General features: G+C 49.5%; 1 protein-coding gene across 4 annotated transcripts in view; it reads right to left on the reverse strand.

Annotated features, from left to right (window-relative positions):
• The window catches only part of LOC109899645 (protein quaking-like), a 110,448-nt gene that overhangs the window by 20,537 nt on the left and 67,767 nt on the right, over nucleotides 1–22,144 (reverse strand). For all 4 annotated transcript variants that reach the window (XR_004211634.1, XM_031835829.1, XM_031835828.1 and 1 more), the window contains exon 4: nucleotides 21,684–21,827. Coding sequence is in view for 3 of the 4 variants with exons in the window: in XM_031835829.1 (XP_031691689.1) it covers nucleotides 21,684–21,827 (144 nt within the window). In the remaining variant the exon portion in view is untranslated. The remainder of the gene's footprint in view (nucleotides 1–21,683; nucleotides 21,828–22,144) is intronic.

Below are 22,144 nucleotides of genomic sequence, written 5' to 3' on the forward strand. Positions count from 1 at the left end.
TACAACTTGTTTATTCATCAAAACCCAGCCCTTTCAAGCCACCGCCAGCCACTGTGCCCATAATTCCGGTTGTGAAATTATACAAAAATATTTCTGACACACCATTGCGTTAGGTTTGCTGAAATAGAGCCCAATGTATGTGTGTGTATGTGTATTTTTGTGTGTGTTTAGATGTGTGCTTTTACAGTTCACACTTGCTTAGTTTCTGGTCAATTGCAGCAAACATCAATAAGGTCGATTTCCGTCAAAATCCAATTGCTCCAGACGATAAACCCTTTGAATCTGCTTCTTGGTTTTTCATTATACCTTCCTATCTGTCCCTATCGGCACCTGCAGCGAGCCTACAGTCTGGAGTGCCATGTATTCTCGAATTTGACGGGAGTTTAGAACCCATGAATTCAGCGGTAGTTAATCCATGACCGTGTGAACATGCCTAGCCGTGCAACAGTGTGCTCCTAGCAGTGAACTCTTAACCCCTTTCAAACAGATCCCTCGTGTCTTTGATTTTCCCTCTTTAGTTAAGACTGATTTATGCTAAATGCAGATACCATTTCCAGTAGATTTGGTCCTCGTCAGCTGTTTGGAGTGGGGAATGCATGTTCAAATGTGATTCAGTCTACATTTGGGAAAAGCATGTCAGAAAAATAAAATAGATGATGCAGAGAAGATTCAATCATCCTGCCTGGTTCTGATGTTCAAGAGAGATACAACTCTCGCTTGTCATGCATAACTGAACCTTAATTCCTGGTTTAGTGGAGGGAATATTGCAAATGGTGTACTGTATGTGCTTTACGGTCAAAACTCCCCAAACAACTAACTCTATCCCCATATCTACTGAACAGAACACAATGACAAGATGAAAAATGACCCAGCAGAAAAGATGTCATTTCACATCCATTGAGATATTAGTAGAGCAAATGTCAACGCAGACAGACTGCTATCTATCTGTGTGTGTGTGTGTGCCACGGTAAATACAATCTTGTCATCCTGTACCCAATCAGAATGACTCATTAGATGTAATCGGGGAAGTGAGTGCAGAGTATGAACGCTCTCAGATCTGCAGGTTGGATTTTCCTTTGTCTACGTGTCGGCCATTGATTTCCCTCCTACTGCTGTGGAGGGAGGCTGTGACTGTTGAGCTGTTGATGTGATGAGCAGAAGACCTGTGTCTGTCTGTCTGTCTGTCTGTCTGTCTGTCTGTCTGTCTGTCTGTCTGTCTGTCTGTCTGTCTGTCTCTGTCTGTCTCTGTCTGTCTGTCTCTGTCTGTCTGTCTCTGTCTGTCTGTCTATGTGTGCGTGTCCAGTGGCACAGCCCTCTTTGGGAGCCTTCTCAGGTCACGCCGTGTGGAAATGTTTTTTATGTCAGCTTGCATAAAGAGGAATCATTTCGCTGCTATTCAGGCTGGGGTCACTATGACCTTTGGAGCACAATGACTGCCAGCCTACCCCCTTTCCATCACAGCCTGTCAGATTGAAGCTCTCTCTCTCTCTCTCTCATCTCTTTCTTTCTCTTACACCCTTTCCTTTTGCTTTGTCTAGCTCTGTCTCTGATCTCTGTCTCTAACTTTGGGCTTAAATATGATCAGTAAACACCTACGCTTTCTCATATTTTACAGAACAAATTCCAATAAACATTTATGGTCGAAATTCTCATTAAATTGCGGCTCTTGTCCTCTGTATATTTCTGGTAAATGACATGAAACAAATGCAGAGTAGAGTGATGACGGTGATAAAACCGATTAACACAAGTCTGGAGTGAACATTACAACATTACAGCAGGTTTTACAATGTAACCCTCCCTCTCAAGGGCAAGGGCCTGCGTCTGTCAACTCAGACAGCCCCTCCAATTGGCTGTTTAGGAGGACGGGCAGGGTCGCGCTCTAATTGGCTGGAGTGGGACACGGAGAAGGACAGGGGTGGATGTGGAAAACAGACGCCTCTCTCTCTCTCTCCCTCTCCCCCCCCCTCTTTCTCTCCAGGAACTCATCCCACTCCCACCGAGTACAGCTGCCATCTCTGAACATCGCCCCTCCACTCCCCCTCTCTTCCCTCCTTGGTCCTGGCAGCCAGCCACGGCGTCGCCTCATCCACTCATGCGTTCCCTGTCTCTCCCCAACCACGCGGACACTGACCAGTTTCCCAACAACCAGTTTCTCCCCCAAACTTTCAATCCAGCTACGTCCCATCTCTACTTGCACCAGAGTCAAGAGAGGGGAAAGAACTACAGCTAATGAGATCAGTCATTTGAGAGGCTCTGACGAGGGAAAGTTTGGCCCGGGGAGTTTAGTTAACTGCAAGCCAGAGCTTTTCCTTCCAAAGACACAGTCCCCATTAATTACAGTGCAGCTGTAGACAGGCAGGAGTGCAGGGCTGAACATCACACTGCATTACGCCACCCTTCCTTTAAGCTGAGACAGAGGCAGGACACAGAGATGCTGCTGATCAGTACAGAGAAAACATTCTGTGGAAAAGCCTCGTTTCCTGTTCGTTTTAACGCACGCACACACACACACACACACACCGTCCACATGCAGAATGTACACACACACCAACCGTCCACATGCAGAATGTACACACACACACACCAACCGTCCACATGCAGAATGTACACACACACACACACACACACACACACACACACACACACACACACACACACACACACACACACACACACACACACACACACACACACACACACACACACACACACACACACACACACAGAGAGATAAAGACTCATGTAAGCCTCAGCATTACAGCTTCATCAGTGTAATTGTCTCTTAATCCAATATATATGTTAATTAGAGTTGTAGCACCCTTTTTAATTGGCCTAGCTGGCTAATTAGATGAACACTCGTTAAAATGCACAGCGCAAACACCGTCCATGTTTACCCACCAACGAGGCCAGAGGCCATGGTAGCAAAGGCTATATTTACCCTATTCAACATGTCTAGGATCTGTGACTTCAGATCCTACACAATGCTGACGCATCAGAGAGAATAGGAGGCCTTCAAGAGTCAACAAGTTGTTACACGACTTAGTGCAACTCAATGTCCAAACACCAATAAGAGGTTTGATTATGTAAGGCTCAAACAGCATAACCTGGCCGTCTCTCCTTTGTCTCCGGGCTCGCACAATGAGGAGAGATGAGGAGGGTACAATGAGACCACGGGGTTATTCTGAGGACAGTCTAGGGCTGGGTGGGGGGAAAAGTGATTCTTGGTTGGGAAATAGGTGTGTGTCTGTGTACGTGCGTGCGTTTAAATGACACATTTAGTTTCATCTACCACAACAGCCCTGGAGTATTGGCAATGGTATGTGTTTGCATATGTACATGCACCCGCGTAGTGTGTACTTACTGATGAGTACTAGCTAAGTATATTTGTCCAACTGTGTGTGTGTCTATGTGTACTGTGTATGGTAACTAGCCACCGTGTGCTTTCTCACGCACACCCTCTCAAAACTGGGTGAGAATTCAAAGTCATGGTAGGTCACGGGAAGTAAACGGGAGAGGGGGGAGGGGGGGGGGCGACTTAAGGAAGCCTTCAGCATCTCGCCTGATAATCTTTGAGAGTTCCCTGTGCTGCTCCAGGCGCATGGAGCTTTCATGTTAATTGGCTTTGGCAAAAGAGAGAGGGAGGGAGGGAGGGAGGGAGTGGTGGTGTCCCCAGTGCAATGAGGTTACTGTGTGTGATCTCTGCAATGTTAATAGGCTGCTCTGATAGAATGCCTAGACATGACTGAATCACGGCCAGACACTTGTCCCGGAGAAAGAATGTAGGATGGGCTGGTGTTGTGACTCCAACGCGATTTGATAAAGGTTAATACCGTATTAGCAGAATCAGTCAATATCAGTACATCAGTTGGATGGCTTATAATGCACATCGTTAGCAGGTTACACGTGTGACTACATGTGAAGGTTGAATTGAATTAAGGGTAACATAGCAAAGACTGTATGATTTCAGGATATTGCAGACCTTTTGGGGCCTTGTTGTATGAGTTGCTGTTAGTGGTGTTTCTCTTGTCGAGATGTGTGTTTTGTTCTTAACTGACTTGCCTAGTTAAATAAAGGTTACACACACACCACACTGACCAAAAAGTTATTTTGTTGGCATTTACGCATGTCCCTGTTACCAGTAAAACAATCAAAACCTATTTCTTTCACTTACTTGCTGTGCTGTTTCGTTGTTCATTTTTTCAGTCGTTTCATTCTCAACCAGGATCAAGCAGTGAAGTTTCAGCTCTGTCTGTCCGTGGCCTCTCTTCCTCAGTGCGTCACTGTCACTGTGTCCGCTTCCATCTTGTCCAGCGGTGTATGTAACATTTCACGTAAACCCTGTTTCTTGTCTGCATCCTTGTACCTAGCACCGCGCATGGCGGCGACAGAGTAAAGAAGCTCAGAGAGAATGTGCTTGTTCACAGCCTCTAGTAGACTACTTTTGCATGTTTTAACCCCGCGGTCTGTCGCCAGTTTTATTGAGCAGGCGTTTCAATGCCCTGACAGAGGGTATCCTGTCTGCTGCAGACGCAGTTGATGAGCTTATTTCTTGGCAGACGCCCGATGTTGCCATTTTTAGCTAATATCGTCCGATTCCGATATGCTCACCGATATATCGCGCATCCCTAGTTGCTGTGTAAACACCAGCCCAAAAATATGATAGAGCTACTATCCATCGAACTGTATCTAACATGTGTGTAGTGATCTGTATTACTATTACTACAGTGATAAGGTTGGTTATTATGGTAAGGTTGTTATGAGGCTTGGTTATCCTCTAAAATAGGACAGTATTAATGTGGCCCCTTTCCCTCCCACAAGTCTGAAAGAATTACCCTGGTGCTAGAGTAACGGATGTGAAACGGCTAGCTAGTTAGCGGTGGTGCGCGCTAAATAGCGTTTCAATCGGTGATGTCACTTGCTCTGAGACCTTGAAGTAGTAGTTCCCCTTGCTCTGCAAGGGCCGCGGCATTTGTGGAGCGATGGGTAACGATGCTTCGTGGGTGACTGTTGATGATGTGTGCAGAGGGTCCCTGGTTTGCGCCCAGGTATGGGCGAGGGGACGGTCTAAAGTTATACTGGTACACTAGGTCACTGAAATGGGACCGCTATCCTTCCTACTTCTCCTTGTCCCTAAGGTTAGAAGGATTTATGCACAAATCCAGTAATGGAAGGGGTTGTATGACTTGAATGACATGATTTGGGTGACGAGCAAAGAGCAGTGACACAAAGGGAGAGAGTGATCTCCATTCCCATGAGCTGGGTACATTAGGAATGGATGGCGCAGGAAACCTATCTGTGTTTCATTTAGTTATGCCTGCAATGCTACAGAGCTAGAATCTGCACGCACGCACACACACACACACACACGCACACACGCACACACACACACACGCACGCACACACACACGCACACACACACGCACACACACGCACACACACACACACGCACACACGCACGCACACACGCACACACACACACGCACACACGCACACACACACGCACACACACGCACACACACACGCACACACGCACACACGCACACACGCACACACACACGCACACACGATCAAAAGGCACACAGTGGGCTACTGCACCATGCAGGGCACCTCTTCCTACCAGAATACAGATCAAACCAGGAGGGGAGCATAAACTCATTAAATATACAGCTTTGAAAAGGATGGACATTTCACAAACGCAAGCAGTCTCCCTTTAAACTCAGTTGAGTGTTTGGAGTGGCACAGACGGGCGGGCCCTCTCTCTCTACAGTGGCTTGTTTACCCATCCTTGGCACAAACTGGGGTTCACATGCCAGTTAAACAGCGGGCAGGGCAGGCATCACCCTGCCGCGGTGCCCCAGCGCCCTTATCTCCCTTTAGAAGACACTACTCAGCCTTCACGACACACTCAGACCGCCACAGCGATGTCACTTCCTCTCCGATCTGTCTGTCTGTTTCTCTGTGCCCGTACCTCAGAGATACATACGGCGGGGTAAAGAGAGTCTATCTCCACATCTCTTCACGTTCTCTAATCTTCCAAAAGAGGCCAACTTACAGGCCCGCTGCCCGTCTACCTTTATGAAAAATAGATTTGAGGATTTTTTTTCTGTGTCAAAAATGTATGTCCTTGTCCATTATTCATCTTACAGGCTGCATTCTAATTGGTGGTCTGGCGGTGGATTGGAATTGCTATCCGCTCTCAAAAAAAACGGGTCTTATCTCCCATCATTGTCAGAGCCAAACAATCTGGATTGTAACAGTGAAGAAGCGTATTGATGTAGGGATCTTTGTGAGAATACTCTGGTGGAAATACCTCTTGCGGAGGTGATATTTCACTGCATGTAGCTACAGTATGTTATGCATTCAGAGGGATACATGGATCATGATAAACGTTCATTGAGTGTGTCTCAGAAGCCTTTGGGTTCGGCATGAGAGCTTTTAGGCATCAGTGAAAGGCTTCTGTGCATAGGGTCAATTTTGAAGTGTTGAGCTCATAATGATCAAGCCCTTGGAAAAATAGTCTTCCAAATGGCTTTAAAATGCCAATTGGATAGATCTCTAACAAAATGCATGGAAGTCAAATAATTCATTCATACTTGATTTGCAAAACATTTTCTGAAGCCACTGCAGGGTGCTGTACGACCTAGTCCGTTTCAGTCTTCGATAAACACCGCTGTCATCCTTTCTCACACACAAAGACATCGTTGCCTTTTTTTTAAACAAAGGTCTGTAATAGCATTGAGGTCAAGTGTGCCATTACACAGTAACAGCCTTGCAATGTGGGAAATGAGATGTTTTCGTGACAGAAGCAGGCCTTTATTTCAGAGGTGACATTTCATTTCACGCACGCCTCAGGACGGCAGGCAGGCAGTGAGGCAGCTATCTGGTGAAATGCTACATCTAAGCAAAACTGCACTGCAGAGCTAGATTCATTTTTCGGTCTGTCCATCTACTCTCAAACCACCAGGCAGGTTTCCATTGAGAGTAATGTCGCAATAAAAGATATTCTGACATGTGTAAATGGGAGCGGCAGATAGAGGAGACATTTCCTAAAGATCGACAAAAATTGTATCGGTTCGACAGGGGTTGGATTCTTCTTCATTGCAAAGACATGATGATGAAAACGGTGTTTTTCAAATAAATGATGTATGTGCGGCATGTGATGTAACTACAAAGCTCCACTCCACATTTCATTCTAAACGCCTACTGCTTGCAAAATCCAAATGTTCAACTATAAAAGGATGTTTCTTTACAGGACAAGGATTGTCCGGACTTTCAAGAATGCCAGAATTGCTTCTAATTTGCTTTTCTGCTTTCACCATCCAATAGGGGTGGCAGGTAGCCTAGTGGTTAGAGCCTTTGTCCAGTAACCAAAAGGTTGCTAGATCGAATCCCCGATCTGACAAGGTAAAAATCTGTCGTTCTGCCCCTGAGCAAGGCAGTTAACCCACTGTTCCTAGGCTGTCATTATCAATATGAATTTGTTCTTAACTGACTTGCCTAATTAAATAAAGGTTACAAAATATATATCTATAGGAGTGTAAGTTTTACCGTGGCGATACATTGGGACATGAGAATTCATAGAATATGTCAAATATTAGTCAATCCATGCGGGCTTTTCGCGGGCGACCTCAGACATGAAATAGATTGGTGTGATGGCATACAGGCTGTCGCCAATTTATAATTAATGAATGCGCAATTTGCCTAAATGGTCAGTGGACACGGGCGTTTTTTCTGCGGAACAAAAAATAAATTAATACGCACACTGTAGTAGGCAACTGTCGCATCTATTTTCCAAATGAACTCTCTAAATGTCAACAACAAAAAAGAATCCCTCACTGCCAGAGGGGAGGAGATGGAGGAGGAAAAAGAGGGGGAGAAATGCACAATAGGGTGAAGATGTAGACGGACATCTTGTTTCCCAGAGCTTGGGGGGGGGGGGGGGGGTGGGGGTCCTTGATCGCCCTTTGCTGTCTGAAAACGGGCAGTCTGTGAGGAATTCTAGCCTCTCTATTTACAGGCACATGGCTCGGGCTCTTTTGAAGGCCCGGGACGAGGGCCCCTCAACAGGTTGCCACGGAGATGCATTTTCTACCCCCTTTCACCAGAGCCCCTGATTTTTCGGCCTGATCCCCAATGTAAGGGAGGAGAGAGAGAGAGAGAGAGAGAGAGAGAGAGAGAGAGAGAGCTGCTGGGTGCGTTCCCAAACATGGCTGTTTACCCAGGACAGGGTGGATTTTCCACTGTATTGATTCAGCGAGACATACTCAACTCTCCAAAATGATTTAACAGAGAGGGAAAGAGAGGGGGACAGAATGTGTGCCTTTGTTTTCCAGAGAGAATGAGAATGAACGTGAATGAAAGGAGAAGTGAGTGAGTGAGTGACAGCAGCGAGAGAGAGAAAACGAGAGAATGTCAGTCTGTGAGAGAAAAAGGGAATGAGAGTGAATGGAAATGAAAGTGAGTGAGTGAGTGAATATGCGTATGTGTGTGTGTGTGTGACAGATGAGAGAGAGACAGAGAGAGAGAGATGAGAGAGATGAACTCTGTCTATTTAGGAGCCCAAAGTAAAGCAGGGAAGGGAGGGGGAGAGGAGAGCCCCACAGAGAGCATTATCCAGCCCCACAGGAGAAGAAAGCCCGAGCTCAGGACTTCTACACTCCAGTTGTAAACAAAGGCTCTTTTGAATGTCTTTCAGCCTCAAAGACCTAGATGACTACTCAATCATGTGACCAGAGAAGAGGTCCCTGCTGTTCACACATACAAGCACCAGAGCCACGCACACATCGTTACACATGCATAAGCATACTGTACACCTACATGCGTGAATGAAGGCATACACAAATGCACACAGACACGCACACCACCCAACCACCCACAACCTACCCCCACCCCAAACGCACACAGCGACCAAGTCTCAGGCACATCTGAACTCTATTCAGCAGGGCTGGCCCGCCCTCCTGGGTCCTGGGCTGGCCCGCCCTCCTGGGTCCTGGGCTGGCCCGCCCTCCTGGGTCCTGGGCTGGCCCGCCCTCCTGGGTCCTGGGCTGGCCCGCCCTCCTGGGTCCTGGGCTGGCCCGCCGTCCTGGCCTGGCCCGCCCTCCTGGGTCCTGGCCTGGCCCGCCCGCCCTCCTGGGTCCTGGCCTGGCCCGCCCTCCTGGGTCCTGGCCTGGCCCGCCCTCCTGCGTCTTGGCCTGGCCCGCCCTCCTGGGTCCTGGCCCGCCCTCCTGGGTCCTGGCCTGGCCCGCCCGCCCTCCTGGGTCCTGGCCTGGCCCGCCCGCCCTCCTGGGCCCTGGCCTGGCCCGCCCGCCCTCCTGGGCCCTCTGCACTCTAAGCATACTGTACACCTACATGCGTGAATGAAGGCATACACAAATGCACACAGACACGCACACCACCCAACCACCCACAACCTACCCCCACCCCAAACGCACACAGCGACCAAGTCTCAGGCACATCTGAACTCTATTCAGCAGGGCTGGCCCGCCCTCCTGGGTCCTGGGCTGGCCCGCCCTCCTGGGTCCTGGGCTGGCCCGCCCTCCTGGGTCCTGGGCTGGCCCGCCGTCCTGGGTCCTGGCCTGGCCCGCCCTCCTGGGTCCTGGCCTGGCCCGCCCGCCCTCCTGGGTCCTGGCCTGGCCCGCCCGCCCTCCTGGGTCCTGGCCTGGCCCGCCCTCCTGGGTCCTGGCCTGGCCCGCCCTCCTGGGTCCTGGCCTGGCCCGCCCTCCTGCGTCTTGGCCTGGCCCACCCTCCTGCGTCTTGGCCTGGCCCGCCCTCCTGGGTCCTGGCCCGCCCTCCTGGGTCCTGGCCTGGCCCGCCCGCCCTCCTGGGTCCTGGCCTGGCCCGCCCTCCTGGGTCCTGGCCTGGCCCGCCCGCCCTCCTGGGCCCTGGCCTGGCCCGCCCGCCCTCCTGGGCCCTGGCCTGGCCCGCCCGCCCTCCTGGGTCCTGGGTTGGGGCTCTGCACTCTCAGTAACCGTGAGCAGCAGAAAAACATGTCATGCAAGAGAGGGTCTATTGTGCTGCAGAGGGAACAGATGGGAACTCCCACAAACCAGTGGGCTTTTGTTCAGTCATTCTGCAGCGCTCTCTCTTCACACAAACTATAACAAGAGCACAAATACCTCTGCTTCCCTCTGCTTCCTTTGCCTCTTTCACCTCACACATGGCTGATTCTCTCTGGCTTGTACATTGAATTGATTTTAATCAAGTTCCCAACCCCCTAAGGATGTGCGGGAATTGCAGATGCATATCCAGCCACCTTTGAAGTATCTGTTAAGTGAGAGTGTATTTAATGCTGTCGACAATGTGTCAGCTGTCTGTGACTAACCCCCACGGAATGGAACATGCTGGGAAATCCCACCGCTGGAAACTTGCAGATGCAGACTCAAATTCACAAGTGGCCTGGGCCTTGGACCGATGCACCCAGCCTCCTAGAATCTCAGCAGCACTCAAGGCCTTCTCAGAGAAGAGAACACGTGTGTCTAGATGTGAGTGTGTGTGTGTGTGTGTGTGTGTGTGTGTGTGTGTGTGTGTGTGTGTGTGCGGGTGCACGATTACAGTTTATGAACAGAGTGGAGTATGTGAGTTTCAAAACGAGTGTGACAGAGTGAGAGTGATAAACGGAGAGCGAGGGAGACAAAGGGAGAAAGACGTGTGTGTGTGTGGGGGGGGGGGGGGGGCGACAAAACCAAGAAATGGTGCGAAGCGCTCAGTGTTTCCCCCGGGACAAAAAAAGTGTTTAATAAAAACTGTCAAGTGTAGATCCAGTATTCCTCCTCGGCTAGAAGCTAAGGAGGTGACATGACTGACAGGCTGGACTTGGCAGCAGGAGGTCTGAGTCCCAGACATAGTGTGTGTGCTTGCTCAAACACTATACTTGCACAGCTGGTCAAGCCTATGGGGACACACACACACACCATTTGAATTCCACTTTATCTTTGGGCCCTGACAATTAGAGCCTGCCTCTATCTGTCAGTGGTAGGGGCCAGGAGCCATTGCGGGGCCCTGCTGATAGACAGGACTTTAATTAAAGCTGGTCCCCTCAGCACCCGACGGTTTAGGCTCTGAGTATACTGTGCTCCTGCTGCTACTACTGGGGATGCACAGGGAGAGACAGGCAGCAGAGAGAGCCTCCAGTCCTATCTGTGACAGCACTATCCAGTCCCTCCAGGATTTAGCAATTCCACAAAACCCCTTTTTTTGCGTGCAAAATCAACAATTGCCTGTATATTACATGAGGGTTTGCAAATTTGACCAATCCCCGCACTATTACCGCATATAACGGTAATAGTGCAACACTGCAATATTACTGGATAAAAAAAACTGTCTGACCACCGCACTACAAAAAGAGGGCTCGCAATTTGTACCAATCAACATACTTCAAAAAAATTCCAATCCTGCAGGGACTGATTACAGCAGGTGGCAGAAGATGGCAGAGTTTGCTGTTGGCTGAGTGCTTATAATACCTATGACGTCAACTTTTTTCTTATCTGGAGCATACACACATACAGCCTAGTGCTGAAGTTGCACTTCCTCCCATTTACTGTCCGAGGAACTGAGCACGTGAGTCTTTGTGATTCGCTGGTTTAAGGGAGGCGGTTTAAGGGTTAAATGCATGAAAGTGATGGGGATGATTCACATGGTTAAGGTCAGTGTAGAGGTTAATGCAACCAGTGGACAGATAGAGGGGTCTGACAGGCTGGAGGACAGTCCAAAGACACAATGTCCCTACAAATCATATGTACCACTGAAGGCACTTTCTGAGTACGGTGCATCCAGAGAATTGGAGTCAAAGACTTTGGAGGAATATTCTGACTTACGTTCTGAGTAAGTCAGAACGTTGCGCACACACACACGCACACACACACACACGCACACGCACACGCACACACACGCACACGATTATGTCTCCCTAATTTTGTATGGCTCAGTGGCAAACTGCAGAGGGAGTAGTACTGGTATAATCACACAGGGGATGCTACAATGCCAGTGCTGATAAACACCCTTACCACCGGTGCTAGTCACTGAATGCTGCAAGCACACATGGACTGCTACTGATAATGATGATGATGATGATGATGATGATGTTCTCAGCATAGAGATGTTCTATTATGGCTCTCACCAGGTGATGTGATTTCAAGCTATTTGGAGGGGAAAAGGAAATGGTAGAGGGGAAGGAGGGGCTGAGGGAAGAGGAGAGAGGGGCTGAGGGAAGAGGAGAGAGGGCTGAGGGAAGAGGAGACGGGGAGAGAGGGGCTGAGGGAAGAGGAGAGAGGGCTGAGGGAAGAGGAGACGGGGAGAGAGGGGCTGAGGGAAGAGGAGACGGGGAGAGAGGGGCTGAGGGAAGAGACGGGGAAGGGGAGAGAGGGGCTGAGGGAAGAGGTGATGGGGAGAGAGGGGCTGAGGGAAGGAGACGGGGAAGGGGAGAGAGGGGCTGAGGGAAGGAGACGGGGAAGGGGTGAGAGGGGCTGAGGGAAGAGGAGACAGGGAAGGGGAGAGAGGGGCTGAGGGAAGAGGAGACAGGGAGAGAGGGGCTGAGGGAAGAGGAGATGGGGAAGGGGTGAGAGGGGCTGAGGGAGGAGACGGGGAAGGGGAGAGAGGGGCTGAGGGAAGAGGAGATGGGGAGAGGGGGGGCTGAGGGAAGAGGAGATGGGGAAGGGGAGAGAGGGGCTGAGGAAGAGATGGGGAGAGAGGGGCTGAGGGAAGAGGAGACGGGGAGAGAGGGGCTGAGGGAAGGGAGACGGGGAAGGGGAGAGAGGGGCTTGAGGGAAGAGGAGACGGGGAGAGAGGGAGCTGAGGGAAGAGACGGGGAAGGGGAGAGAGGGGCTGAGGGAAGAGGTGATGGGGAGAGAGGGGCTGAGGGAAGGAGACGGGGAAGGGGAGAGAGGGGCTGAGGGAAGGAGACGGGGAAGGGGTGAGAGGGCTGAGGGAAGAGGAGACGGGGAGAGAGGGGCTGAGGGAAGAGGAGATGGGGAAGGGGTGAGAGGGGCTGAGGGAGGAGACGGGGAAGGGGAGAGAGGGCTGAGGGAAGAGGAGATGGGGAGAGAGGGGCTGAGGGAAGAGGAGATGGGGAAGGGGAGAGAGGGGCTGAGGGAAGAGGGATATGGGGAGAGAGGGGCTGAGGGAAGAGGATATGGGGACGAGAGGGGCTGAGGGAAGAGGAGACGGGGAAGGGGAGAGAGGGGCTGAGGGAAGAGGAGACGGGGAAGGGCGAGAGAGGGGCTGAGGGAAGGGAGACAGGGAAGGGGAGAGAGGGCTGAGGGAAGAGGAGACAGGGAAGGGGAGAGAGGGGCTGAGGGAAGAGGAGACAGGGAGAGAGGGGCTGAAGGGAAGAGGAGATGGGAGAGAGGGGCTGAGGAAGAGGAGATGGGGAGAGAGGGGCTGAGGGAAGAGGAGATGGAGGAGAGAGGGGGCTGAGGGAAGAGGAGACGGGAAGGGGAGAGAGAGGGCTGAGGGAAGAGGAGACAGGGAAGGGGAGAGAGGGGCTGAGGGAAGAGGAGACAGGGAAGAGGGAGAGAGGGGCTGAGGGAAGAGGAGAGAGGGCTGAGGGAAGAGGAGACGGGGAGAGAGGGGCTGAGGGAAGAGGAGACGGGGAGAGAGGGGCTGAGGGAAGAGGTGATGGGGAGAGAGGGGCTGAGGGAAGGAGACGGGGAAGGGGAGAGAGGGGCTGAGGGAAGGAGACGGGGAAGGGGTGAGAGGGGCTGAGGGAACAGGAGACAGGGAAGGGGGAGAGAGGGGCTGAGGGAAGAGGAGACGGGGAGAGAGGGGCTGAGGGAAGAGGAGATGGGGAAGGGGTGAGAGGGGCTGAGGGAGGAGACGGGGAAGGGAGAGAGGGGCTGAGGGAGGAAGACGGGGAAGGGGAGAGAGGGGCTGAGGGAAGAGGAGATGGGGAGAGAGGGGCTGAGGGAAAGAGGAGATGGGGAAGGGGAGAGAGGGGCTGAGGGAAGAGGAGATGGGGCTGAGGGAAGAGGAGACCGGGGAGAGAGGGGCTGAGGGAAGAGGAGACGGGGGAGAGAGGGCTGAGGGAAGAGACGGGGAAGGGGAGAGAGGGGCTGAGGGAAGAGGTGATGGGGAGAGAGGGGCTGAGGGAAGGAGACGGGGAAGGGGAGAGAGGGGCTGAGGGAAGGAGACGGGGAAGGGGTGAGAGGGGCTGAGGGAAGAGGAGACAGGGAAGGGGAGAGAGGGGCTGAGGGAAGAGGAGACGGGGAGAGAGGGGCTGAGGGAAGAGGAGATGGGGAAGGGGTGAGAGGGGCTGAGGGAGGAGACGGGGAAGGGGAGAGAGGGGCTGAGGGAAGAGGAGATGGGGAGAGAGGGGCTGAGGGAAGAGGAGACAGGGAAGGGGAGAGAGGGGCTGAGGAAGGAGACGGGGAAGGGAGAGAGGGCTGAGGGAAGAGGAGACAGGGAAGGGGAGAGAGGGCTGAGGGAAGAGGAGACGGGGAGAGAGGGGCTGAGGGAAGAGGAGACGGGAGAGAGGGGCTGAGGGAAGAGGAGATGGGGAGAGAGGGGCTGAGGGAAGAGGAGACAGGGAAGGGGAGAGAGGGGCTGAGGGAAGAGGAGACAGGGAAGGGGAGAGAGGGGCTGAGGGAAGAGGAGACGGGAGAGAGGGGCTGAGGAAGAGGAGATGGGGAGAGAGGGGCTGAGGGAAGAGGAGATGGGAGAGAGGGCTGAGGAAGAGGAGACGGGGAAGGGGAGAGAGGGGCTAAGGGAAGAGGAGACAGGGAAGGGGAGAGAGGGGCTGAGGGAAGAGGAGACAGGGAAGGGGAGAGAGGGGCTGAGGGAAGAGGAGACGGGGAGAGAGGGGCTGAGGGAAGAGGAGATGGGAAGGGGTGAGAGGGGCTGAGGGAAGACGAGATGGGGACGGGGAGAGAGAGGGGCTGAGGGAGGAGACGGGGAAGGGGAGAGAGGGGCTGAGGGAGGAGACGGGGAAGGGGAGAGAGGGGCTGAGGGAGGAGACGGGGAAGGGGAGAGAGGGGCTGAGGGAAGAGGAGATGGGGAAGGGGGGTTAGGGGCTTGAGGAGAGCGGAGAGGAGAGGGAGAGGGTAGAGGAAAAAGTGGAGGGTAGAGATACTATCAGGCGGGTGGGGTGGGCTTCGGAGCCGTGGGGGCAACAGAGACCGTGGTTTTACAGTGGTTTTACCTTTAGGATGCTGGTATCTCTACTCTGATAGCCAGAACACGAATGTCTGTTGTGGTGGAAGCCTGGGGCCAGATGGAGATGACATCTCTATTGGAGGCAGCCAGAGGGCTGCCAGGATCTATGCTTTAGTGAGGTCCGGATGTTGAAGTTAAAGCTCGTTTACTGCATTTCTACACAATTTAAAAACAATAAAAAGCTGTATTTGGAGAAAAAAACATCCCACACTGGCTTTGAAGTGTTATAATATTTGATATTTGCCCTTTTAACACACTAACACAAGCACGCAGGCATAAGCACACAAGCACGCACATATCCACACAAACACACACTTACGCACACACGCAAACAAGCCGAAACGAGATTTTGTCACTGGCAAATCATTTTTGGACGGCAGGGCAAACCACATGACAGCAGAGAGCAAAACGTTACGTTTTAAAGTTAATCTCCCGCAATTCTACACATTATGCCACGTTACTATGATATCTGAGTGAGGGTGACTAACAACAACAAAAATTAGTGGAGGTCAGGGCCCCTGTGTTCCCAGTCTGTAATTCAGTCACGATTACTACATGTTTAGATAGTCTAGTTAGTCTAGCCTACTAATTTACCAATCTAAAAAATGTTTAGCTGACTAGGCCTAATTGAGCGACTGTCAGTGAGTGACATGTAACAAGAGGGAAACTGCTGATGCACTGACAAGTCTCGTAATTACAACTTTTGCGGATTCTACTATTCTTACTCTCAACAGTAAATTGAGATCCCGAATAGTCTGTATACACACAGTACCAGTCAAAAGTCTGGACACTCCAACTCATTCCAGGGTCTTTCTTTATGTGTACACTTTTCTACATTGTGGAATAATAGTGAAGACATCAAAACTATGAAATAACACATATGGAATCATGTAGTAAGAAAAAAACGTGTTTTTTTTAAAAAGAAATCAACAGCTGTCATCAAGGCAAAGGGTGGCTATTTGAAGAATCTCAAATATAAAATATATTTTGATTTGTTTCACACTTTTTTGGTTACTTCATGATTTCACATGTGTTATTTAATAGTTTTGATGCACTACTATTCTACTGTCACGCCCTGACCTCAGTAGTCTTCGTTTTCTTTCTTTATTTTGGTTTAGGTCAGGGTGTGACATGGGTGATGTATGTGTTTTTGTCTAGTTGCCTGTGACTTTTGTATGATAGCTTCACGTTTGTTTTGTTATTTCGTATAGTTTCTTTAGTGTGAATAAATAATAGAAGGTATATTCATATCACGCTGCGCCTTGGTCTCCTCCGTTCAACGAACGTGACATCTATAATGTAGAAAATAGGATAAAGAAAGAAAAAACAATGAATGAGTAGGTGTTCTAAAACTTTTGACCGGTAGTGTATATTTTCTTCATTACAGATGGCAGTTGTCATGACAGCCCAGTAAGATGGAGTCGTGACTTTATTTCTGCAGTACCAAGGCAGAGCAGCAGATATGCCACATCCCTTCACAGTCTTTAAAAACAGCCATTTTCTACAAACTAGACTAGACAATAAAAATCTAAGTAATGAAAAGTTCAAATGATACTTTTCATTGTCGTCGTCTCTTTTTGTACACTGCTGCTACTCGCTGTTTATTATCTATGCATAGTCACTTCACCCCCACCTACATGTACAAACTACCTCGACTAACCTGTACCCCCTCACACTGACTCGGTACCGGTACCCCCTGTATATAGCCTCCACACTGACTCGGTACCGGTACCCCCTGTATATAGCCTCCACACTGACTCGGTACCGGTACCCCCTGTATATAGCCTCCACACTGACTCGGTACCGGTACCCCTGTATATAGCCTCCACACTGACTCTGTACCGGTACCCCCTGTATATAGCCTCCACACTGACTCTGTACCGGTACCCCCTGTATATAGCCTCCACACTGACTCGGTACCGGTACCCCCTGTATATAGCCTCCACACTGACTCGGTACCGGTACCCCCTGTATATAGCCTCCACACTGACTCGGTACCGGTACCCCCTGTATATAGCCTCCACACTGACTCGGTACCGGTACCCCCTGTATATAGCCTCCACACTGACTCTGTACCGGTACCCCCTGTATATAGCCTCCACACTGACTCTGTACCGGTACCCCCTGTATATAGCCTCCACACTGACTCTGTACCGGTACCCCCTGTATATAGCCTCCACACTGACTCGGTACCGGTACCCCCTGTATATAGCCTCCACACTGACTCGGTACCGGTACCCCCTGTATATAGCCTCCACACTGACTCGGTACCGGTACCCCCTGTATATAGCCTCCACCACTGAACTCGGTACCGGTACCCCCTGTATATAGCCTCCACACTGACTCGGGTACCGGTACCCCCTGTATATAGCCTCCACACTGACTCGGTACCGGTACCCCCTGTATATAGCCTCCACACTGGACTCGGTACCGGTACCCCCTGTATATAGCCTCCACACTGACTCGGTACCGGTACCCCCTGTATATAGCCTCCACACTGACTCCGGTACCGGTACCCCCTGTATATAGCCTCCACACTGACTCGGTACCGGTACCCCCTGTATATAGCCTCCACACCTGACTCGGGTACCGGTACCCCCCTGTATATAGCCTCCACACTGACTCGGTTACCGGTACCCCCTGTATATAGCCTCCACACTGACTCGGTACCGGTACCCCCTGTATATAGCCTCCACACTGACTCGGTACCGGTACCCCCTGTATATTGCCTCCACACTGACTCGGTACCGGTACCCCCTGTATATAGCCTCCACACTGACTCGGTACCGGTACCCCCTGTATAAAGCCTCGTTATTGTAATTTTCTTGTGTTACTTTTTATTATTTATTTTTATTTGAGCCTACTTGGTAAATATTTTCTTAACTGCACTGTTGGTTAAGGGCTTGTAAAGTAAGCATTTCACGGTAAAGTCTACACTTGTTGCATTCACGGCACGTGACAAATAAAGTTTGATTTCATTTGATTTAAGAAAAAAATAAAAAATACATTGGCCATCAAGCAAACTTCTTATCCTTTGCAGTGCAACGCCTGGAACAGTGCTTGAAAGGTTTCTGTACTTGAGGTAAAAAAAAATCCTAAATGTTGTGGTTTGAAAACTTTCAACAACAAACCTACACTCTCACTCTCTGGCGTGTGATGATGGTCACGTCATCTCCTAATCTGTACCTCATTTGCAGTGAGTGATTCAATTCCTCCAAATCAGCCCTGCTTCCAACTACAGTTGAAGTCGGAAGTTTACATACACCTTAGCCAAATACATTTAAACTCAGTTTTTCACAATTCCTGACATTTAATCCTAGTAAAAATTCCCTGTTTTAGGTCAGTTAGGATCACCACTTTATTTTAAGAATGTGAAATGTCAGAATAATAGTAGAGAGAATTATTTATTTAAGCTTTTATTTCTTTCATCACATTCCCAGTGGGTCAGAAGTTTACATGCACTCAATTAGTATTTAGTAGCATTGCCTTTAAATAGTTTAACGTTTGGGTAGCCTTCCACAAGCTTCCCACAATAAGATGGGGTGAATTTTGGCCATTTCCTCCTGACAGAGCTGGTGTAACTGAGTCAGTTTTGTAGGCCTCCTTGCTCGCACATGCTTTTTCAGTTCTGTCCAAAAATGTTTGTGATGGCCACTCCAGTTCCTTGACTTTGTTGTCCTTTGTTGTCCTTAAGCCATTTTGCCACAACTTTGGAAGCATGCTTGGAGTTATTGTTCATTTCGAAAACCCATTTGCAACCAAGCTTTAACTTCCTGACTGATGTCTTGAGATGTTGCTTCAATATATCCACATAATTTTCCGACCTCATGATGCTATCTATTTTGTGAAGTGCAACAGTCCCTCCTGCAGCAAAGCACCGCCACAACATGATGCTGCCACCCCCGTGCTTCACGGTTGGGATGGTGTTCTTCAGCTTGCAAACATCCCCGTTTATCCTCCAAACATAACGATGGTCATTATGGCCAAACAGAATCTATTTTTGTTTCATCAGACCAGAGGACATTTCTACAAAAAGTACAATCTTTGTCCCCATGTGCAGTTGCAAACCGTAGTCTGGCTTTTTTATGGCGGTTTTGGAGCAGTGGCTTCTTCCTTGCTGAGCGGCCTTTCAGGTTATGTCAATATAGGACTCGTTTTACTGTGGATATAGATACTTTTGTACCCATTTCCTCCAGCATCTTCACAAGGTCCTTTGCTGTTGTTCTGGGATTGATTTGCACTTTTCGCACCAAAGTACGTTCATCTCTAGGAGACAGAAATTGTCTCCTTCCTGAGCGGTATGGTGGCTGCGTGGTCCCATGGTATTTATACTTAGATACTATTGTTAGTACAGATGACCGTAGTACCTTCAGGCGTTTGGAAATTGCTCAGAAGGATGAACCAGACTTGTGGAGGTTTACAATTTTTTTTCTGAGGTCTTGGCTGATTTCTTTTGATTTTCCCATGATGTCAAGCAAAGAGGCACTGCGTTTGAAGGTAGGCCTTGAAATACATCCACAGTTACACCTCCAATTGACTCAAATGATGTCAACTAGCCTATCAGAAGCTTCTAAAGCCATGACATTTTCTGGAATTTTCCAAGCTGTTTAAAGGTACAGTGTATGTAAACTTCTGACCCACTGGAATTGTGATACAGTGAATTATAAGTGAAATAATCTGTCTGTAAACAATTGTTGAAAAAATAACTGTTATGCACAAAGTAGATGTCCTAACCCACTTGCCAAAACTACAGTTTGTTAACAAGAAATGTGTGGAGTGGTTGAAAAACGAGTTTGAATGACTCCAACCTAAGTGTATGTAAACTTCCCACTTCATCTGTAACTAACATTTGTAACCTCTCCCTGCTCATTACAGTGCCGACCAACAGTAAATACAACATTGCTTGTTCCCTCGCGCATACGCACACACAGGTCCCCCAGATGCCTGGCCTCGCTCGTCTTGTGTTCTTCATTAATGTTTGAGTGGTTATTTGATAAACGAGGACAGCTACACCGGCCATGCTCTCTGTGTTAGCAGCCTGTCACGATCTGTGTACGACAGCTTTCATAACCAGAGAGCACCCATGACCCGACAGGGGCCAGCCAGCCGGCCAATCACATGATCTTACGGAGGTCCTCCAATGTCATGCTCTCCTAAATGGACTTCTGAGAGACACAGACAGGAAACCACTTTTCACTTACAAGAAACACCAACAGGTAGGTTAGAGGACTTTGTGTATGAACTGGCCTGGGTAGTTGCTAAGTATTGATACATTCAACTAAGTATACTGTCAGCTGCCACACATTCAACATCGGTTATTCATCTACCGTGGGGAGGGTCTCAGAGAAGGACACATGTAATATGATACAAAGATTCCTCCAGGAGTGAATGTACAGACTGACTAATTCACCCATGATCCTCTTTCACCACTATTTAATCATCATTCAATCCCTCTGCCTATGACACAGATTTATTTCAACCACGAGGCATTTGGGCAGTCTGACAAAAAGCAAGTGTGGATCCTTTAAGTAGCCATGCTTTCACAAACTAAAATAGTCCCCCTCTGCTCTACTGAGATGGCAGACTGAGATGGCAGACTGAGATGGCAGACTGAGGGGATTACCCCATCCTACAGGCTCCTTCCTAAACTTCCCCTTTTCGCCAACGAAGAGGCTCACTTCCTATTTCAGGGGACAAAAGAGGAAATGAAAGGGAGAATGTGTGGATCAGCAAAAAACATACCATTACCCATGATCTCTCTCTCATTCTCCCTCTCTTTCCTCTTTCCTTCTCACGCACACACGCACGCACACACATGCACACACATGCACACACATGCACGCACATGCACACACATGCACGCACATGCACGCACAAACAAATGAACATGATTGAGAAAGCAACATCTTTGGTATTGATTTCTCTGTAAAAGAAACCGCTGTATGTTTACACGTGGTTTATTGATTTGAGGATATACTGTAGTCATGTACAGCATCTGTCGTCATGTACAGCATCTGTCGTCATGTACAGCATCTGTCGTCATGTACAGCATCTGTCGTCATGTACAGCATCTGTCGTCATGTACAGCATCTGTCGTCATGTACAGCATCTGTCGTCATGTACAGTATCTGTCGTCATGTACAGCATCTGTCGTCATGTACAGTATCTGTCATCATGTACAGTATCTGTCGTCATGTACAGCATCTGTCGTCATGTACAGTATCTGTCGTCATGTACAGCATCTGTCGTCACTGACATACAGCCGAGCTGATTCTATAATTTCAACACATTTGAAGGAAATAGGAAGTGTGATGACCATCTTTTCACGCACATTACGGCACATGACTCTGTTAGCACAGGAATGTGGTCTAGAGCGAACTAACACCATCCCTTTTTACCACTTGATGTTTGAACACTTATGACATCAATCTCAGGTCTTTAAATAAACACATCTGACTGGTGACATTTCTGAGAGCTTCCTCTCAGCCCTGCATCACGGGCCCTCAGCAACAGGAAGTGACACGTGGCTACTGACTCACCGCAGGCACCAGTAGTTTGTTGACCTCCTCCACAGCCCGCTTCAGCTTGATCTCAGCGCGGTTCTGTGCGTCCTCCACTGTGATCAGGACATGCAGGTCCTCGTTGAGGTGCTCCCAGTTGGGTTTGCCGCGGTTCTGCTCTTCCTGATGGGGGGAATGGAGGAAAAGAGTTCAAAACAAGTCCAGACAGAGGCTGTACCTCTTGGGCCGTTTTCCCAGACACAGATTAAACCTAATTCAGGACTAACAGATTCTCATTGGAGAAGAGATTTTTAATCCAGGACTAACAGATTCTCAATGGAGAAGAGCTTTTTAGTCCAGGACTAGGCTTAATCTGTGTCTGGGAATCAAAACAAATTGTATTTGTCACATGCGCCAAATACAACAGGTGTAGACGTTACAGTGAAATGCTTAGTTACGAGCCCTTAACCGACAATGCGGTTTTAAGAACAATTATGTGC

The sequence above is a fragment of the Oncorhynchus kisutch genome, linkage group LG11 (assembly GCF_002021735.2).
Source record: "Oncorhynchus kisutch isolate 150728-3 linkage group LG11, Okis_V2, whole genome shotgun sequence".
In the NCBI taxonomy this organism is placed as follows: Eukaryota; Metazoa; Chordata; class Actinopteri; order Salmoniformes; family Salmonidae; genus Oncorhynchus; species Oncorhynchus kisutch.